The sequence below is a fragment of the Mesocricetus auratus genome, unplaced genomic scaffold, assembly GCF_017639785.1.
Source record: "Mesocricetus auratus isolate SY011 unplaced genomic scaffold, BCM_Maur_2.0 Super-Scaffold_6723, whole genome shotgun sequence".
Taxonomy (NCBI): domain Eukaryota; kingdom Metazoa; phylum Chordata; class Mammalia; order Rodentia; family Cricetidae; genus Mesocricetus; species Mesocricetus auratus.
Window position 1 is genome coordinate 4,337,107 of NW_024429183.1, and position 21,475 is coordinate 4,358,581.

General features: G+C 48.1%; 1 protein-coding gene across 4 annotated transcripts in view; it reads left to right on the forward strand.

Moving 5' to 3' along the window:
- Positions 1–13,923, forward strand: part of Mbtps1 (membrane bound transcription factor peptidase, site 1) — a 54,788-nt gene extending 40,865 nt beyond the window's left edge. For all 4 annotated transcript variants that reach the window (XM_013115646.3, XM_040736100.1, XM_040736101.1 and 1 more), the window contains 8 exons: positions 449–605; positions 1,270–1,394; positions 2,047–2,124; positions 4,313–4,453; positions 6,776–6,907; positions 8,401–8,527; positions 11,524–11,654; positions 13,098–13,923. In XM_013115646.3, coding sequence (XP_012971100.1) covers positions 449–605; positions 1,270–1,394; positions 2,047–2,124; positions 4,313–4,453; positions 6,776–6,907; positions 8,401–8,527; positions 11,524–11,654; positions 13,098–13,294 — 1,088 coding nt within the window. In that variant the 3' untranslated portion in view covers positions 13,295–13,923. The remainder of the gene's footprint in view (positions 1–448; positions 606–1,269; positions 1,395–2,046; positions 2,125–4,312; positions 4,454–6,775; positions 6,908–8,400; positions 8,528–11,523; positions 11,655–13,097) is intronic.
- Positions 13,924–21,475: the final 7,552 nt, after the last annotated feature.

Genomic DNA, 21,475 nt, shown 5'->3' on the forward strand with positions numbered 1-21,475 from the left:
TATATAGTGTGTGTGTGTGTGTGTGTGTGTGTGTGTGTGTGTGTGTGTGTGTGTGTGTGTGAGTCAGTCAGTCAGTCATAAGATAACTTGGAGGAGTCCCTTTTCTCCTTCTTATGGATTGAATTCTCAGGTTTGCTGGAAGGAGCTTTTATGTTCCACCTCACTGGCCCAGTCCTTTTTGTTTGTTTGTTTTTTAAATACTATCACTGTACATTACTCTTTCCTAAAGTAATGAAAAATCTTTACATTGAGCAAAATGAAAACCAAAGAGCACAGTTAGCTGGTCCTTGTGCATTGCATGGTCCTGGCCGTGTGTCTCTTCCCTCTGTAGTGATGCCGGGTGGCAGTGGCCAGACTCCTAGGGAGGACTCAGTGAGAGGTGGCGCTTCTGAGTGTCTTCTGCCTCTGAGACACGACAGTTGTCAAGCTGCGGCTCTTCTCCCATCAGGCACTTTGCTCATGGTGGACAGTGAAGAAGAATACTTCCCAGAGGAGATTGCCAAGCTGAGGAGGGATGTGGACAATGGCCTTTCCCTCGTCATCTTCAGTGACTGGTACAACACTTCTGTTATGAGGAAAGTGAAATTTTACGATGAAAACACAAGGTATGGTTGCAGTTGGCATTTGCATAGCAATTGGATTTGGGGAACCCAGTGAGCTCTTGTATGACTCTCTTAACTTGGGCTGGTCTTTCTAGGTGGTGGAATGTGAATGGAGAAAGTTCCTTGTGGAGAGACAGAGGTTTCTGGACTCAGTGCTAATTAGGGGGTCATTGTCTTTGCTCCCTGAGCCCAGATACTGTGCTTTGGTTTGTTTCATGCTGTCCTGTCCTGCATCCTGCATCCTTCATACTGAACACAGGAAAATTACATGTACTGAAGGAACTGCTACTCAAAGAGACCTGTGTAGTTACCTGCTGAGTGCTAGAGTGCTATAAACACTGTGTGTGTTAAGGGTTTTCTTTGGCATATCTGTCCTCCTTTCTCACTTCTCCTTCACTGGCTAGGTCTAGACTAGGCCTGTCTGGGTTGCGTGCCAGTGAAGTTCTGATTTTAATTTCATAAAAGAAAGCTTGAATGTGTTCTACACATTTGCTGAGGCAGTAGGTTTTATATATTTCTTAAACCAAACAGCTTGCTTCAGTTGACACTTTCGTATGTATGTGTGGACTGGATTGTGACAGAAGACACCATGCTTTGTCAAGGAAAGAGGAAGTGTATGGGAGGATTTTAATTTTTGCCTTCTTTTTGCCTGCTGCCACTTTTATAGGCAGTGGTGGATGCCAGATACCGGAGGAGCCAACATCCCAGCCCTGAACGAGCTGCTGTCTGTGTGGAACATGGGATTCAGTGACGGCCTTTATGAAGGGGAGTTTGCCCTGGCAAATCATGACAGTAAGACTTTGTGTCTGTATATAGAGGCATGGAGTTGGCAGAAGGGTGAGGGTTTGAGCTACATGCTTTTGAAGGAGAGATGGCATTCATAAATGAACTGTAGTGTGGAAAGATCTAATCAGTGTCTTCAAAAAGCACATTTAGGGCTGGGGCTGTAGGTCAGTGGTCACTTGTCTTGCATGTACAGGGACCTGGGTTCAATCCCCATCAGAGCTGGGCATGTACCCCAGTTGATGGAGTGCTTACCTAGCTGCACAAAGCCCTGGGCTTCATCCTCACTGCCACATAAATTAGGCATGGTGGTTCATGCCTGTAAATTCCAGGACTTGGGAGCCAAGAGCAAGAGATGGGTTTTTGAAGAAAACCCTATTTCCAACAAAAGAAGTGTTTATTTGCATGTTTCTTAAAAATCTGTTGAGAAACTGTATGTCACCAGCATTTTTTTACTTGAAGTTTGAGATGATTACTTTTAGTTGAAGTGCGACAGGCAATAGCTGTTTGTCTCTTCAGGTTAAAAACAAACAAACAAAGCACAAGAAAAACCTTTAAAAATAAATATAAGTGATGTAGACCATGTCTGAAATGCATGCTGGGTCAGTGAGTTAAGTATTGGGTGTGTCTGTTCCCTTAATGGTGAACAACTGTTTTCCAGTGTATTATGCGTCAGGATGCAGCATCGCCAAGTTTCCAGAAGATGGTGTCGTGATCACACAGACCTTCAAGGACCAAGGTAAAGAAAGTGTCCTTTATCCCCATCTTCCTCCCCCAGAGATTTACTGTGCACTTCACCGACTACATTCTTCTCAAGTGTCTACTTCAGTGGTTTAGTGCAACCTGTGTGCTGCTCACAGCCCACTTCTGCATGCTTTGTTGGGCATTAGGAATGCCACTAGTAGTCCAGGCCTTCCCTTCCATCTGCTCTGGTTCCTAGTAAAACTCACTGTAGTAGTATTTGTATTCTATTGTATAGACACTGGGGGATTCCAAAATGATAGACTCTTGCTGATAATTTGAATATGTGTGTATCATCTGCAAAAGAAATGGGATTTCTCCATATCAGGGCTCAAAATGTCTTGGTCACAATCTAATGGTTGTTCTTCTGTGATTGGTGCACTCTTGTAACATAGTCTTGATGATTTTGAGAGTCTTTAGCTTGATGAAGACTCTACTTAAAAACACTATCTTCCACTAGGCAGTGGTGACTGACTCACACTTTTAATCCCAGCACTTGGGAGGCAAAGGCAGGCAGATTTCTTTGAGTTTGAGGCCAGCCTGGTCTACAGAGTGAGTTCCAGGAGAGCCTGAGCTGTTACACAGAGAAACCCTGTCTCGAAAAAGAAAAATCAAAACAAAAACCAAAAACTAAAAACAACACTACTACTATCTTCCTTTTCAGGGGGCATTGCTATTTGTCAGTGTTTGCCCACAGCAGACATCTCTCAAGTCTGGGCCAGGCCCCCTAGTGTGGGTAATAGTCTGCTGAGTGCACAGAACCCACCTGCTGAGTGGAGCAGGGACAAACTAGACTGCCTCTGGTTTTGAAAGTGAGATGCAGTACAGTAGGACAGAACCTTCCTATGGCTGTCACTCCAGAGCTGGAATTCTCAGCTGTAACATAGGTCTCAGCTGTGCTAAGTGCCAGAAGACTAACACGCTTCATGTGACAGCTTGTGAATATGTATTGGTGGAGGAGCCATTTCCTCCTAAAAACTGATGGTCTGTCTGGAGAATGAATAGCCATACCAAGTCGGGATAACTGTTTTGTCATTTGAAAATATGAAACAGTGTTTCTCAACTGTTTGTGGCCCCAGTTATGCACCAGTTAATTTTATCTTTGCAGCCCACCCAGCTCATCATAAGTTAGTGCTTTCTAAATGCTGCTCTCACAGGCTTGCCACTTCTGGGGCTAAGAGTCCTGGCCTCCTGGCTTGCTCACTGCCTCTTGCAGTTCAGTATTTTGGCAAAGGGGATAACAAAGTAGATTTAATGGTGTATACTTTATTTTGTGTTTTAGTATAGTCTAAAAAGTAAACTGTTTGGTATTGACTTTGATAGTCTTTGGATATAAAAGGCAGGATGTTAATAGTGCATGTCATGTTGGAGCAGAAAAGGCCTTATTGTCAAAGTTGAGAAAGGTGGCTCAGGCGCCTCATCCTAACTATTGACAATGGTTGAGGCAGGAGAATCATAAGCTTGATGCCTGCATGGGTGACTTAGCAGGACATCCCATCTGATCTGAACTTAGAAAGAAAGGGGTGGGGATGTGGTTCAGTGGTAGAGTGCTTAACCAGTCCTAGGTTCAAGCCCCAGTATCAACAAAAAAGGAAAACAGGACAAAGAAGGGGAAAAAAACAAAACTCTTTATGTAGCTTGAGACTCAATGTAAGTACATCCATGGCCATCTGTGTCTGCCCTGTTAAATCCCTTATTTCACTCCATAGAGGTGAGGCATGTGAGAGTTGGCTATAGGAATAGTCACAGACTCTGATGGTTTCTGGTACCTAGTAGGGTAAACTTGGGTTTGCATAGGCTAAACTTAATGTGGCTATGCTGTTGGCAGCTGTCCAGGGCATTGGTACTTTTTTACATCTTGATTCATTAAACATTTCATTGCTAATATATGTGCTTTGTCATGTCTCACATCTGAATGGCAGGTAGACAGACACACATTTTAAAGTTAGCTACATTTGTCCCACTCTTATACTACAGCATAGAGCCCAAGATGCCAGTACAGGCTGCATTTGTGGACACTAGTTTTAATGTTTAAAATACTACTTCCCTGTTCTGAAGATTTGTACTATTTTGATTGAATGTTGTATTTTGATGGTCTTGTGTCAGGTAGATCAAATCTCAGGCCGAGTGGCAAGGAGAAAATCAGTTACTCCCTCAGAGAACTCTCACTGCTGTTCTTGTTGCAGGATTGGAGGTCTTAAAACAAGAGACAGCAGTTGTTGAAAATGTGCCCATTTTGGGGCTTTATCAGATTCCAACTGAAGGTGGGGGCCGGATTGTGTTGTATGGAGACTCCAATTGCTTGGATGACAGTCACAGACAGAAGGGTAAGAAAAGAACACACAGGTGGAAGTTGGGCAGTGGTGGTGCACACCTTTAATCCCAGCACTCGGGAGGCAGATCTGTAAGTTTGAGACCAGCCTGGTCTATAGAGCTAGTTCTAGTTCCAGGACAGGATCCAAAGCTACATGGGGAAACCATGTCTTGAAAAATCAAAAAAACAAAACAAAAAAAAACACATAGGAGGGCTGGGACAGCAGCTCAATGGTAGAGCACTTGCCTTGGACATACAAGGCCCTGGGTTCAAGACCCAGCATGGCCATAAAAGAGAAGCTCATAGGCTTAATGATTTGGGTACACGGTCCTCTTTCCTTTATCCCTGGAAAGATACTGGCCAGAGCTGGAGAAATAAACAGGTACCTTGCTCATAGGAGCCAGGCATGGGAGTACCAAGTGCTTTGATTTCTGGGGATATTTCTGCAAATCCCTGAAGGCTAACACATATGATTCAAAAACCTCTACAGCCTTTAGTACCCTCCTCTATTTTCCCATCCCATGGGCATGAGTCATTATCACTTGTTTAGTAGAGTCCTTAACCTAGTTGGCCCACGTTCTGCCCTTCTCAGGCTTCCTGCTAGGTTGTGAGATTTGAGAGTTTGGGGTGCTGAGAGCTTTTATCAGTAAGAGGCCTCTGTTATTTTCTTGAGGACAGGAAGCAAGAAGTCAGTTAATTCTCTGTTATGCCTCCTGTCTCTATTAATGCATCCTGTCTCTTGTGTCTACCAAGTATACAGCTCATGTGCTTGGGTATGGACTTCATTTTCTTACTTTAAGGAAGGAACAGTGGCAGTGCTACAGGTCTTTATCTGGGAAGATGCTGGTAAACCAGGCTTGCCTCGGACTCTGCATCCACTGGAAGGTGCTCAGATAGTGGTGCAGTAGACACATGCCAGATTCCGCACCTTTCCCCAAATTCAAGTTGATGTTGATTGGATTTCAGTAGCTTATGTAAATCCTCAGAATATGATTTTTTTAAACCAAAAGTAAGGTTTAAAGTCACAGCAGATAGGAGATTAATGTTTTATTTCCACAGAAATTCTCTTTAGGATCTGAGCTTTCCTGTTTAGAGTCTTTATTAAAATTTCAGTGCCTAAGGGGACTGTCTGTGCCTGTACATTTCAGATGTCAGCTCTTTGGGTCCTTGGGGGCTTTTGGCACTTGGCCAGAAGTGCATGCTTTTTCTAAAGCAGAGCACTTAAACAGCCTTTCCCACTCATGAAGCTGCTGTGGTCCAAATAGGTGTTAATGGGACTTGGGCTGGGTGAATAGGGGATAGGAGGGAGTGAGTGGACAGAGGGAGATCAGGTCTGGAGTGGGAGCATCTGCAGCTTTCTTAGGAGGAGGCCGTTTTGCAGCTCTGAGTGAGAGTTGCTTGTGGTGTCAGACCTGGACTCTGAGATGTCCAGAAAAGAATTGACCATCTTGGTTAGGACCACTGACTCTCTCCTCTGATTTTAAACTCCCCTTCCTATATATGTTTCCTTATAGTTCAAACCCATTACCTGTTCCCAGGATGGCTTCAGGTCCTTAGCAGCAGCTCATGTCCTTGGAGCTCCTTTTGTGGAGGCTATTCTTTTTCAGTGGGTGTTATATGGTCTTGCCATCTCTCAATGAACCCTGTTCTGTCTCTGCCCATGAGCTGTCTGGAGCTGTGTGACACTCAGGCAGGTAGTCCAAGCCATTCACAGTGGGGCTGAGCTGCCCAGAGCCCTGAGACATAGAGTAAACTCCACTTACAGTCAGCTGGTACTGGAGCAGACTGTCCTGGACCCCTGCCTATGGAAAACACATTCTCAAGAGTAGGAGTATCGATGAGGGTATCAGCTTCACATTGACCTCAACTTCTGACTTCTGAATCTCCATTTCCCCCTTTTCATGGGAGGAGCTAGTGTTCTTCAATTCTCCTGGAGGGATTCCTTTTACAAACTGGATCCTAAATAGTGTGCCTGTTAAGCCGGGTGTTGGTGACACACCTTTGATCCCAGCACTTGAGAGGCAGGGGCAAGCAGATCTTTGTGAATTCAAGGCCAGCCTGGTCTACAAAGCTACACAGAAACCCTGTCTTTAAAAAAAAGAGAGAGAGAAAAGGTAACCAAGTAATAATAATTAGAAAAATTTAAACATAATATTTGGTGGGCAGTGGTGGTGCATGCTTTTAATCCTAGCACTCCGAAGGCAGAGGCAGGAGGATCTCTGTGAGTTCGAGACCAGCCTGGTCTACAAGAGCTAGTTCCAGGACAGGCTCCAAAGATACACAGAGAAACCCTGTCTCAAAAATAAAACAAACAGTGTGCTTGTTGACACTGCAGATTGCTTTTGGCTTTTGGATGCACTCCTTCAGTATACATCATATGGTGTGACCCCTCCCAGCCTCAGCCATTCAGGGAACCGGCAGCGCCCACCCAGCGGAGCTGGCTTGGCCCCTCCTGAAAGGATGGAAGGTAAGTATCTCTTACAGTGCCTCAGCAGAAACTTGAGCCAGCTCAGTGCTGCATCAAGACACAGTACTACTTGCTAGTATGGGGACCTACCCTTCAGTGAGAGCAGTGGATTTTTCTGTTTTGTTGGTAGCACAGCTGTAGACTTATCCACCTATTCCCAGGATGGACAGGAATTATGAGCCCTACATATAGTTGCTCTCCTGGGATCCAGCATCTTTTAAAATGTTTCATTTCTGTGTATGGGGGTATGTGCAAGTACCAGGTGAGGCTCAAAGAAAGGATTGGAGCCCTGTAGAGCTAAGTTACAGGTAGCTGTAAGCTGCCCAACATAGGTGATGGGAACTAAACTGTTGTTTACAAGACAGAAACTCTTAGCCACTGGGCACAGGCACCAGGCTGGGTACTTTGTAAGAATTAGCTCACAAATGCCTCTCAGTGATCTTATAAAAAAAGATAGCATTATTCTTGGTGTACAGGTGAAAAAATGGGAGGGAGAGAGGGGTTAAGCAGCTACCTCAGGTCTCTTGGGCCGTGTGAGATAAGCCTAAAGCTCCCTGCGCTTCAGGGTCTGTGTGGATTGGTGCTTGTGTACTCAAAGAACTGAATGTTCTCTTCCTTGTAGCACTGTCCACAGAAGGATGTAAGCCACAGATGTCGTTTAGAATTTTATAGTAGCAGCCAGCCATGGTGGTGTATGCCTATAATCCCAGCACTTGAGTGATTAAGGGAAGAGACTAAATGGAGGCCAGATTGGATAGTGAGATCCCATCTCAGAAATAAAAGAAAGCCAAAACTGAAAAAAGAAGAATCCCACCAGCTACATTAAAATACAAGGAGGGCTCAGGGACAAAAATGGTTCCCAGATAAGCATGAGAAGTTCAGTTCGGGTCATCCCTAAGCAGCTCCATAAACTCTGAGTGCAGTGCAGCAGAGCATGCCTGTAACCCCAACTCTGGGTGAACTAAGACACTGGCCAGCCAGTCCAGCAGAATCTAAGTTCCGGATTCCATGAGAGTAATGTAAAGACAAACATCCAATATTGATCTCTGGCCTCCACACACACATCTGTACATACATGAACATGTATGTACATGTACTTCACATACATACAAAGTAGAAAAGGTAAAATTCATTTTAATAATGTATTTCAGTCTGATGCTTTAAAAATTACTTAGATGTATGACACCTATTCATTTGCTCAGTAGCAATGTGTAGCTAGCTGGTGGCTGCAATGTAGGGTGGTACAGATTTAAGAAATGTAGACCCCTTAGTGGCCTTATATGTTGATAGATAGTTTGCAGAGGCTCACTGCCAGTGTGGCCCTGATGAAGGAACCAGGCACCCTGTCAGGTGTGGTCCTGAAGCACATGGGGGTAGTTGACAGAACACAGTGAGCTGTTGGCAGAAAGGCAGTTACTCAAAGGCACCTTTTCTCTTTTGTATTTTTATAATGGTGATCATCGACCTTCTGCCCTTACTGTTGCTAACCTCAGGAAACCACCTTCATCGGTACTCCAAGGTTCTTGAGGCCCATCTGGGAGACCCAAAACCTCGGCCTCTTCCAGCCTGTCCACACTTGTCATGGGCCAAACCACAGCCTTTGAATGAGACTGCGCCAAGGTCAGTGCCTGCCTGTGCTTTCCTCATTGTTCCCCAAGACCTGTGACTCATTTAGTTTTTTTATAGAAGAGAATGCAATTGTTGAATAATCCAACCTAGCTTGTCATTTACTGACAATTGTGGCAATGAGCAAACCCCCATATTGATCTTTAGAAATGTACTTTGGTGTCCTGCAGTAGAGTGCTTTGGAAAGAAAGCTGGGGTCCAGCCAAGTGCTGTCTTGAGCAGAAGTTCTAAGCTCAGGCTCCAGTTGGGGACCTGAGAGCTGTCATTTGCATCTGTGTTCCCTGTCCAAAGTGTTTTTGTATAAAATGCAGGTGCTTCTCTCTCCTGCAGCCAGGACCAAAGTGCCTACCATGTAGGCTGTGGCCTTTGTTCACCGGTGCTGGGCTCATGTGTGGCCTTATGTGGCTCTGCCCCCTGTCTCTCACCTGACATGTCTTGTTGTCTTCAGTTTCTCAGACCTGAGGTCCCTCTGCAGTTTCTCTCCAGCCAGGCCATGCTGAGCTGTTTCTCAAGTTTACACCTTCTTTCTCTCTCTGGCATCTATCCTAAGCAGGACAAGATGGGAGAAAGTTAACAGGGCCTTATGTCCCAGAGCTGGCTGGCAGTCAGACCCTTACAAGGCAGGTGTGTGCTCCTCTCAACTCTTCCAGGCAAAGGCTTCCTTTAGGACAGTGTTCCCCCACCTCCCTTCTTCCTTCCCTTTTGTGGCTGTCACTATGCTTGTTTCTGTCATGTAGCTTAGCCAATGGTAGGCTCCCCATCCATTCTGTGAGAAGGAGACATCCTGGCCTGATGTTATCGCCTGCATACTTTACTGCTCCATGAGTGCAGGTCCTCAGTGTTCTGCTCAAGGACCGTTTCTTAGAATACTGTCACAGAAAAGAAGCAAGTTGACACCATGGAAATGGCTTAGTAAAGTACTTGCCATGTACTGAGCTTGACCCCAAGAACCCATGTTTTAAAACAAACAAACAAACAAACTGGGCACAGCAGCATGCACCTGCAACCACAGTGCTGAGGAGTGGGAACAGAAGAATTATTGGGGCTTACTGGCAGCCAGTCTAGGTGAAGCAGCAAGCCTCAGGTGTCATAGAGGTCTTTTGTCTTAAATACAGGGCAAGGAATACAACACTGTGGACCTCTCTGCTCCAATGGCCTAGGCACACATGTGTACTTGCACACAGAAAATTAGGCACATTGCTTGGTCTTTAGTAGCAGTATTCTTCCTGAACCTTTAATGGAAGAGTGTTTTTCCATTTCAGTCACCTTGCATCATTTAAAACTTCTATTTCCATTTTTGAATCCTTACTTATTTAGAACCTTCTGTTAGCATTCAAACTAGACTTTATATTCTAGACATGATCCATAGTTCCTGTTCAAAGAGCAGCCAGCCGTATTAGCTAGAGTGCCAGAAGCCCAGTTCCTTTCCCCAGTGTACACTGAAGGCTCTAAGAATAGATATCAGTACCCTTGGTATCTGGCTGGCCACATCAGATAATCCTGCCTAGTCCATCCAGAGTGCTGATAATGCTTAGCTCCTGGAATTTGTGACTTGCCCTCAGCAACCCCTCTCCTTACCACACCCCGTGCTGCTCTCTTATCTCACATGTCACATCTTGAGGGAAGTTATTCTCAGTCTTCAGAGACTTAGATCAGGATGTATTATGAATCTAGAAGATTCTGTGCCGTGTTAGAAAGCTTTGTGTTCCCATCTCTGTGAGGTAAGGCTTTTTCCCAGGTTTTGGCTGGGCATCAGGTGTCCTTAGGTGCCATTGCTGTGGGAACATTGGCTTAAGGCAGACCCTCCATCTCTCATCAGTGTGCTGCTGTGAGACTCCAGTGGTAACGTGAGTGCTTTTACCTCAGTGCCTGAATAAAAAGTACAGTCAGCCTCCAGTTATGCTCCAGGACACAGGATACTGTTAGAATGCCCACTTAGCAACACACTTGGACACCATGGGTTCCTTGTCTTTGTCAGTTAACTTTTCGGATAAATTAGCCCTGAGCAGTAGCATTCAGTCATGCAAAACAGGCTGGGCTGAAGTTGTATTGGAGTTGGCCAAGCTGTGTTAAGCCAGGTGCCACTGGTGGTCTTTCTCCTACCCTTCACCAGTGACAAACTTCATGACTGGCTGCTGGTGGGACTGGTTGCCTGTGCCTTCCTCAACTAAAGAAGACACAGGCCAACAATTTCTATGTGGTTTGACACACAGGAAGATAAGTTCTTCATTTCCAAATACCTTCCTCCCATTGGTGTCCTTGGCTCTTCCCAGGTGTCAGCCACTGTGATTATCAGCTCTAATTACGTTGGCCTAACCGAGTTCCTCAGAACTAAAAGGAAACAGAGATGAGCAGTGCCTTACTCCCACCTGAGTGCTCACAGTCATAGCACAGGTTTTGTTGGCTGTCACCACAGGCAGGCAGGTGTTTCCTGCTCACCTGTTCTTCAGTATTAATTACCAGCAAATCTGCCCCATTCTCACTGCAGATGCTGGTTTCTGTGACTCCGCCAGGCTGGTTGGACTGGTGCCACTTCCAAGTGTGGTTGTTTTGGAGTTCCTTCACTGCATTGCTTTGCATTCGGAAAGCAAGCTGTGGTTACTTGGAACCTTAAAAAAAAAAGCCATCCATGCTTCCATGACACCTTGGGCTCTGCTCCTTCCAGAGCTCCGGCCTGGACTGTCCTTTTGCCTTGCTTGGCAGTGTTCCCAGTGCTGAACAGAAATAGACTTGGGTGGGCTGTGTTATAAATCCCCTAGGACAGCTCTCCCTCAGGTACTGTGATCTCAGAGCATTGATCTGTCTTCTGCCTTCCTCAGGACCTAGAAGCTGCCACTTGCTCTGGCTGCTCTGTTGCCAGTCAGGTGATGAGAGGTAGAGAGTCTCACACAGCCCTGTATGTTGCTTGCAGTTTGTTGTATATCAGCTAAGCATCCAAGTGAGGACAGGTGCTCATCTTTTTTTGTTTTGTTTTAATCTATTCCTGTAAGTAATCTTTGGAAACATCAGAAGCTGCTCTCCATTGACCTGGACAAAGTAGTGTTACCCAACTTTCGATCGAATCGCCCTCAAGTGAGACCTTTGTCCCCTGGAGAAAGTGGTGCCTGGGACATTCCTGGAGGTGAGTCCTTAAAAGCATCTTTCTAGGCTAGATCCTGCTGTGGGTTTCCAGGTTTTTCCCCTCCCCAAGAAAGAGAGCCAGGCCTTTCTGTCTTACCAGGCATATACACATTTTAGTTTAAAAATAATTATTTCTATGTGTCTGAGTGTTTGCATGTATATAAGTGTACCCCGTGTGTGCCTGATGTCCTTGAGGGTCAGACACCCTCTTCAAATCCTCCAAACTAGCAGGTTCCCATGTTTTAGCTGGGAGAGTTAGCCCCAGATCCCTCCAGCTCCGTGTGTGTGGTCCTTTTCTTCTGGAAACTATTGTGTGACGTTTTTTACTCTTTACTCTTTTGGGGAGTCTTTTGAGAGTCCCGCCACCCAGCTCCCAAGTAAATCACACACAGAGGCTTATTCTTAGTTATGAATGCCTGGCCTTAGCTTGACTTCTTTCTAGCCAGCTTTTCTTGACTGTAAAATAATCTGTCTACCTTTTCCCTCTTAGCTTTCATCTTTCTTGCTTCTGTTTATCTTACTTTCACTCTTACTCAGTGGCTGGTCCCTGATGCTCCTTGTTCTCTCATTGCTCTCTCCTTTTCCTCATTTCTCCTATTTATACTCTGCCTGTCTGCCCCGCCTATCCTTGCTCTTGCCTTGCTATTGGCCGTTTAACTCTTTATTAGGGCATTCAGGTGTTTTAGACAGACACAGTAACACAGCTTCACAGAGTTAAACAAATGCAGCATAAACAAGTTACACACCTTAAAATAATATTCTACCACAGGTTCATAGTTCCCAGGGGGGGATTTCTCTGGGTTTCAGGAATTGACTGGGGAAAGGGACCCCAGCCCTTGAAGACTGACCATGGAACTTCACGAGGTAAAACCAAGATCCTAGAGTGTAGGTTATGCGGTGTGCTCATGATAGTAAGCTTTGGAGCCCTTGGTATTGCTTAGTTACAGGATCATTGACTTTTAATCTGAGGCTCCTCTGATTATGGCCATCCCAGGAGCCATTGGTCAGCAGGCCTCTAGTACCTCTGTGCCTCTCCTGCTCTTCCTCAGCTAGTAAGACTCCAGCACTATCCCCTTCCTCTCTGGATTGAGACTAGTGTGTCTTCATTGATCTTTGGGAAACAAGAAGCTTCTCTGCTGCTGTAGGCTGCCTGCAACAGGATTGAGCCTGTCTGCCCACCCACAAGCGGGGAGGTTAAACAGTCTGACGTGCCACTCCCCCATATACGTAGGGATGCTTGGGATCAGCTGCTGAAAACAAGCTCCATGACCCTCTTACCAACACTATGGTTAGCACCCTAGGCTCCTTAATTCTGGCTCAGAAGTGATGTCTGCTCTGCCACCCTAGCTAATGGAGTCCACGTTTGGTCTCTGATGAACTGATTCTCAGAAAGGCTGTAGCTGTAGTTTTGTGGCACCACTGACCAATGACTGTTCTCTTACAGGTATCATGCCTGGCCGCTACAACCAAGAGGTGGGCCAGACCATCCCTGTCTTTGCCTTCCTCGGAGCCATGGTAGCCTTGGCCTTCTTTGTGGTACAAATCAGCAAAGCCAAAAGCCGGCCAAAGCGGAGGAGGCCCAGGGCAAAGCGTCCACAGCTTGCACAGCAGCCCCACCCACCAAGGACCCCGTCAGTGTGATCATCACAGTGGCCAGCCACAGAAGCCAACAAGCCTTGGACCACTCTGATGGCTACACAGGACATCAGAAGAGCATCCTGGGGGAGGTGCCTGTTTCCAAGGGACCCCATCTCCAGCTTGTGGCTGGGTTAGTGTGTTCTCCCCAGGCATCTCCGAGGTACAATCCTGAAGTACCTCACTGTGATGGGCTCTGACAGGAGACGATCAGTAGCTCAGCCTCTAGTGGCATCAGACAGTGCACCAAAGACACAAAGCCTGGAAGGGCTGTCGGGACACACTTTCTACATAAAGCTTACAACCCTGACCAAGCGAAGAAATGCTTGTTACAGGCTATTTTCTATATTTATTGTGGGGAGAGTCACTTTAAAGACTTGTGCTGTTTGGAAGCAAAGATGTTGTTTTTGGTTGTCAGTTGAGTGCAGTTTTCTGCAATGACATCATAAGGAGTCGGATTCCATGGCTTTTTTGAAGAGAGGACAGACTGAACGGAAGGGAATGTGCACAGATCTGGGAAATGCAGGCCTACGCTTTATTTTTATAAGTATCAACTGCCATCATGTTTTGTAATTTGGGGTCTTGATTTCACCATTATTGGTGAAAGAAATTTTCAATAAATATGCATAACCATACAAAGCTGGAATGTGTTATGTACCAGACCCCTGCCACCTTCCCATTCTCTCTGAGAATCTTGAGTGGGGTCTAGGTTAGCTGGTTCACACACTAAATAATGTCCATTTTAGGCAATGCTTCTGTGATCTCACGAGGTAATGTAGCCAGTGCTCTTAACTCCAGAACATTCTTACCACTGCCAAGGAAATCTCAGGCCTGTTGGCAGTTGCCTGTATTCTTCCCCAAGTCCTGTAACTAGTCTGCTTTCTGTAATTTGCCTGTTCTGGTGTTTTCTATCATGAATTCACATTGTATGGTCTTTCTTATGTGTTTTCTTTCTGTTTGCATCATTTCTTCAAGCTTTACTCATGGTGTAGTGATGTCAGAGGCCATTCCTTTTCATGGCTGAATAATACTCTGCTGTGGGCAGACCACTTGCCAGTACTGTGGACAGTGTCATGACACTGCAACGATAAACGCACACTTGTTGAGGGTGTAGACAACTGTTTGTTGTAGAAATTACTCACAAGAGAAAACGAGCTTAAACCCTACACACACACACCAAACCGCTCTGCTGTTTGGTCTTTTATTCCTTCGTACACACCTGAAAGTGGGCCTGGCTAGTGGCATAATTCACTGCCCTGTTTCTAGTCATGCCCAAAGTGCAGTTCCGCCCTTTCGTTACCACATCCGTATGTGTCTTTAGAGCGCCACGTGGCTAATGGCAGAGTCCTAAGTTTCCCCTACAGTGTTGTCATTCATGTGCTGGTGAGTGAGCATGTTTGTGTTTCCCTTGGGAGTCGTCTGTAGGAGTGGTAGCATGCATTTGGAGGAACTGTCAAAGCTGTGCAGTATTTGACACGTTTGCTGGCAGTGTGAATCCTGGAGACTGAGGTGGAATGGCCATTTGTGCATCTTCCTTGGAGAAATGCTATTCCTAGCCTGTGCTTGGTTTTTTTTTGTTTGTTTGTTTGTTTGTTTTTTTAAGATTTATTTATTTATTATGAATACAACATTCTGCCTCCATTTATGGATGCACGCCAGGAGAGGGCACCAGATCTCATTATGGATGGTTGTGAGCTGCCATGTGGTTGCTGGGAATTGAACTCAGGACCTCTGGAAGAGCAGTCAGTGCTCTTAACCTCTGAGCCATCCCTCCAGCCCCCCTGTGCTTGGTTTATAATGGGGTCATTTGCACCTTTGTTACTGACTTGAGAATGATCTTTACATGCCCAGGTAGAGTTTCTTATCAGACTTGAAATACATTCCCTTCTGAATGGCCTTTCACTTTCTTGACAGTGTCCTTTAAATCATGAACATTATTAATTTGGTCAGGTTTGGGCTTCTTCTTTCAGTTGCTTCTTTAAGCATGCTGCATCCCATCATCATCTTCCCATGGAGCCCTTGTCTAACAGCTGCCGGGCACTAGCCCTGTACACCGTGCCCAAGAGCAGCTGCCTGAAGGCCTGTGGCTGTGACCCGGGCTGCTGTGGCTCCTGCACAGAAGGAAGTCCAAGGAGAGAAGAACAGAACTCCCTGGGTGTCTTGCCCTTGGCAAGTCTGGATCACTTGTAACTGTAGCTGCTCTAATGGCTGCTGTTGGGCTCATCAAGTGCTTTTGAGGTACTTCAGATGTCACAAGCAGCCCTGGCTATATCCGCACACAGTGGACCCTGTGTCTGCATGTAGCTCCATTTGCCAAAGGAGAAGTGGTTAATGTGGGGCCTCTTGTAACTCTTGAGGGTATGGGCTCACTGTCGCCCCTCAGCTCAGAGGACCTCTGGGTTGAGTATTCCACAGTGCACAGGGACCCGCAGAGCACAGGAGTGAGAAGGGCCAGGCCTGAGGCAGCAGAGCAGGTCTGCCTGGGCACTCCAGGCAGGATAGGTTTTGAAGTGACAAGCCTCAAGTGTGGAATGTGTAAAACCCTCCAGTTCGGATCCCCTGTCGGCCACTTATCATGACTGCGGTGGGGTCTCTGGGCTTGGGTTCATGTGTGAAACAGGGCCAGCGACACCTCCTGCACACTGATGTGAAGGTGAGCTGCTATGGGCATGGGACTAGCTCAGCTCTAATGCCAGCATGCTGGCTGTTGGTTGGACAGTTCCTGCCTGTGCACAGCTGCTGCCAGCAAGTGTGCCACACAATCAACCAGGTTGCTTGCTGGTCATGGGCAAACTTCACTCTATAGACTGTCCCCAACACAGGCTCCCTTGCTAGGTCTCTAGGCATTTTAATACATCAAGCCCAGCCCTACAGTTCCTGAGTGGTGTGTGCTCTTGGAGCTCATGCTTGTTCTCTGTGTGTGAGATGCCCATATCCAGGGCTTTACACAATCATGTTTGTCCATGCTGGGCCCGTACAAAATCAAGGACTTGGGTTCCTCTGAAAGCTGAAGACAGGACCTGCCAAGCTTGGATCCCTGGGCACCAGCTGAAGTGGGCAGCATGCCGAGCGGCTTACAGCCTGCAGTACTGTGCTGTCCTCGGGTTGGGCTGGCTTTGGGTTGACCTGGGCAAGGAAGCCCACTGAGGTGAGAGGTGTGCCTTTAATCTGCTGAGCCATACATTGCAGGAGATTGTCCATTTTCCCTGTGTGGATTAAGTAGGAGTTTCCTGAGAAGTTCTTGGTTTTTTTTTTCCAGATAACCCCTTTAATGTATACTAATAGGATGTTGGTTTCATTTGCTGGTTCCTAAAAGGCACAGAGGAGTGGTCTGGAAACCCAAGTTCCAGTGTCTTGTCCCCAGTGTCCTAATCCACCAGGAAGGGTCTGAGTCAGTAGTGACAGTAAGACCCTGCAGCGCCATTCCTAGATGTGCCCAGAAGTGGCTGAAACAGAGCTATTGGAGACATGCACTGTTCTATTGCAGCCAAGAGGCAGAGGCCACCATGTGCTGGTGGAGGGAGTCTCTATAGATGGGGAGATGGCAAACTAGCCTTGAAGGAGACCCTGCTACCTCATGATAACCTTAAACACGTGGTGAGAAAAGGCAGATACGAAAAGCTGCATTTGCTGTGACTGCCTTGGCATGAAATGGCCAGAACAGACAAATCCATGGAGTCAAAGCAGATTAGCTTAGCTGTTGCTGGGGCTGGGGGGAGAGGTGATGAAAATGCTTGGGAATTAGTGGTGATGGTTGCACAGTGCTAGGAATGTACCTAAGCTGCTGAGGTGCACTCAGCGTGGTTAACTGGTGAGTTGTTAATTCTGCCCCCTTCCTCTCTCAGGCTTGTACATACCTCCCCAGGGGACCTTGTGATCGAGCCAGCCTCAGGAAGCATCTAATTGGGGCCCTGGGAAAGGATCTCTGGTCCTGCAGACAGGAGGATCATTTGTCTGTCATCAGGCCATGGAGGACGCAAAGGCTGTGGGCTCTGCCCCAGCTGTGCTGTGTCCCAGGTCTCTTGTTGCCTAGCCTTTCCGTTCCTTTCTGGACATCCTATTGGCAAGAGGGAGATGAACCTGGAAGTGAATCTAAGAAGACATCCTTGTACCTACAAAGTCCAATCCCTTCTCCCCCTGTTTAGACAGGACTCCTGATTGTACCTGCAGAAGCAGCCCTGTGGTCGGGAGGGGACAAGAGGACCCAGGAGGAGAGTAACCACGGACCCAGCCCTTGCCCAGGAGCCTGAGGTCTTTGCTCTCAGTCTGCTCAAGGATCAGGGTGGTAAATGAGCAGGTTGGTGTCTACAAACAACTGTTCGTTCCCTAATGTTGGCTCTGGAGATTGGGAGCTCGGAAGTGGTCTTGTTTGACTGACTGACCGGAATACTTGTGGGTGTCCCTAGAGGACAGTCTCCTGTCTGTCTCACCTCCAGTAACCTCTGCATCTTGGCTCATGGCCTTTGCTTATCTCCCAAGCTCACCCTCCCAGCCCTTCAGCTCCTAATAACCTCTGACCACTCCTACGCTCTGACAAGGACTCCTGTTGCAAGATTGTCCATGGAGACTCAAAACCACCTGTGCACCCTGAATAGGACACCAAGGACTTGTTGAGTTTGTTGCAGGAGTGTAAGTGACTCTGAAATGCCCATGCTTGTTCTCTGTGTGTGAGATGCCCATATCCAGGGCTTTACACACTCATGTTTGTCCATGCTGGGCCCGTACAAAATCAAGGACTTGGGTTCCTCTGAAAGCTGAAGACAGGCCCTGGGGGCAGACAGCTCCACAGCTAGTACACGGGACCTGCCAAGCTTGGATCCCTGGGCACCAGCTGAAGTGGGCAGCGTGCCGAGCTGCTTACAGCCTGCAGTACTGTGCTGTCCTCGGGTTGGGCTGGCTTTGGGTTGACCTGGGCAAGGAAGCCCACTGAGGTGAGAGGTGAGTCTTTGATCCACTGAGCACACATTGTAGGAGATTGTCCATTTTCCCTGTGTGGATTAAGTAGGAGTTTCCAGAGAAGTTCTTGATTTTTTTTTTTTCCAGATAACCTTAGTATAGAGTAGGATGCTGGTTTAATTACTGGTTCTTAGAAGCCACAGAGAGGCCTGGAAACCCAAGTTTCAGTGTCTTGTCCCCAGTGTCTTACTCCAGGAAGGGTCTGAGTCAGTAGTGACAGTAAGACCCTGCAGCCCTATGGCAAACTAGTCTTGAAGGACACTGCCTCATGCCACCTCATGAGCCCCAAAGTTGCCTGGGTCAACCGTCCACCCACTCCGTTTCCCCTAGAGAAAGAAGTGAGTAGCTAGGATCTCAGACAAGGGTTTTGAGGCCCCATCTAGGTGATTTTAGTAGGCCGACCTCCATGACGGTCTCCTGCAGCAGTCACATCACCAGACAACTCCAGGCGTGCCTCATCATCTCAAGGCTCATCTGTGGAACCCTCCTGCCAAGCGAGGTCACATCACAAGGACAACAGGATGGAGCCATTTTCGTGCCCTCATCAGCCAGCCACACTGGTTTCCAGATTCCTAAGGTGTCATGTGTTTACCTAAGGGGGCTGATGGGCTCTGACAGGGACACTGAGCCCTAACTGCAGCACCAGCGTTCATGGACCTCTGCAGGCCGTGTGGCCTCACCTACTCAACATGGTGGCCTTCCCCTTTCTCAGCATGGCAGGCTTTCTTGTGTACCTGTTAGGAGTCCTGTGTCAAACCAGTGTAGTCCAGGGTGCTGATGGGCTGGCACTGGAAGCTTCTAGACACTCCCTATGGAGCTGAGGTTAAAAAGAAAACCCTTAAGCAGTGTCATGTGACCTGCGCTCCTGCTTCAGCACTAACTGCTGACAAAATTCTCTTCCTTCCTTGTCATGAATGACGATTCCAGTGGCCACGCCAGAGACCTGGTGCCAGGAAGGTGGCCACTCCCACAAGCTTCCTCACAGGATCCAGAGCCTTCTAAGCATCTGGTGAGAGTCCTGTCATACGCTGTGGGGAAGGACAGCGGCTGTCAGGAAGCCCCGGATGAGCAGGTGCACAGCCAGCGGGAGAATGAAGGGAGAAGGCTGGAAGGTGAGCATGCTCCGGAGCAGCGCCCTGCGAGCCACCGCCTGCAGATCCCCAGGAAGCCTGTGCACACCTCCTTTCCTCTCTTCTGCTCGGTGCCCTGGGCCTGCCTGGACTGGGCTGAGCGGAGGGTGGCCACCCACCCTCCCCGGGCTGCAGCTGGAGCCCTGCAGGGTGCCCCCTCCACAGCTTGGGAAAGGTCACACAGCCTTGGGAAGCTGGCAGGGGAGTGAATATCAAAGCCTCAATGAATTAAGAGATCATGGAATTTTACAGCCTAGTGGCCAATTTCTAAGTCATGCACACTAATGGGCAGCTAATGAGGGATCCTGGGCAGGGACAGGGGAGTGCCCTGAGCCCCTGAGCCTGATTAAGGAGTACAAAGCTTTAGCCACTAACTGGCCAAGCACTTTTTATCTTTTTCCTTAGGCTAGGGGGAGGGGTGTGTGGGGATGGACTGTTGAGCCTCCTGGAAGGTGTGGTGTGACACCGGGTCACCTGTATGCTACTGTGTGTGGCCCCTTTCCCTGCCAGCTTGGACTCCTGCCCTGGCCCTACTGCCTACTCCCCCTATAGTATCCATCTCCACCTTCCCCAGATTTGATAGCCCCACTCGGGTGAGGAGGACGCGGAGCTAAAAGGCTTTATCCAACTCGGCATGGCCAGTGAACACCAGACCCCAGCCCAGCATGCGAGACCCAGGCTATAGCCGTGGTGCACCATTAGCCCCACGAGGAGAGCAGAAGGAGCATCCCTCAGATCCTGTTGTGGGAAGGTGGCCCTACTACCTGCTGGCCTCAGACCCGAGTCTCCAGAATAAGGGCTAGCTAAATCGCTGATGTTTCAAGCCACCAAGCTTGTGGCATTTGGTTACAGCTTTCACGGGGGAGACCCAGTGACTTTGCCATTCTTTCTGGAGTCCGTCCTTCCTTCCTCCTTCGCCCTTGAGTACTCCCTGTGTGCTGACTCTTGTCAGCACGGGGCAGGGGGCCAGTGGAATCACAGTCTCCTAGGCAGTCACGCTGAGAGATTGTCAGGCGTTGGGTGAGCACCAGCTGTGTGAAGCCTCAAGGAGGTCACCAAGTCAGGGTTGAGATGCTAGAAACCCAGAAGGAAACAGTGCTTTGGGGGCGTCGCTGACAGATAGGCTGATTGGATGGGGTGGGGCTCTGGGCAGAGGTGTTTGATGGAAAGCAGTTCTCAGCAGGGTCCTTGAAACGTACTAGACAGGCAGGTAGGTTCTCTGACCCCATCCCGGGCCCACTGAGGCAGAAACGCCAGGGATGGACTGGCAGCTTGTATGCAGGAACCCTCCAGGGGATTCCCAAGAAACGAGTGGGGGCCAGGCTCCAGCAACAAGCTGATGAAAATGCCTGGTTTAATCTTGCCATCTTGATGTGTGTCTTCTGCCAGCTTAGTAACCACACAGGTTCAGAGCATGGACGGTTACCTTCTGCTCAGAGTGGCTTCCTCCTGGAGCTCATTAGAATCAAGACCATGGGCTTTCCTGTAGTGGAGGCCATTAGTCTGCCATTCACCAAGGCACATCTGAGGCACAGTTCGTTTAAGGAGCGCCCACCACTGGCGCTGTAAGAGGCAAGGGGAAGACCAACTTGAGGTGCCTAGGGACCCCTTCCACAGATTGGCCTCAATGAGATATACTGCCAACAGTGACACTGAGTGATGGTGATAGACTCAGCCCAGCCCCTTCCACGACCTTCCCCAAAGCTAGAGAGGCCTTGCAGGGCTGCTGAGGGATCTGAAGAAACTGACCCCCGCTCACACTGGGTGGGCTCGGCTTCTGGGTGCTTGGCTCTGATGGATACCAGCTCTGCTCTGACCAGTAAGCTGCCGACAAAGCCACACCCCAGGGAGGGGGACTGTGGATCACAAGAATTAAGACATCCTGATCAAGTCCATTGCAAGCTTCTGGGACAGGTGGTCTTGGTCTGTCCCCTATGCCCTTCAGACTTGGATCCTTAATCCAACACACGCCCTCCAGGGCCCCCTTGACGAACAGCTCAAGAGCCCATCCCCGCGGAGCTGACTCTCCCTCCACCGGCTCCTCAGGCTCCCAGCAGAGCAGCCGGAGCACCGAGAGGAAGCCTAAGATCGAGTCTGCTGC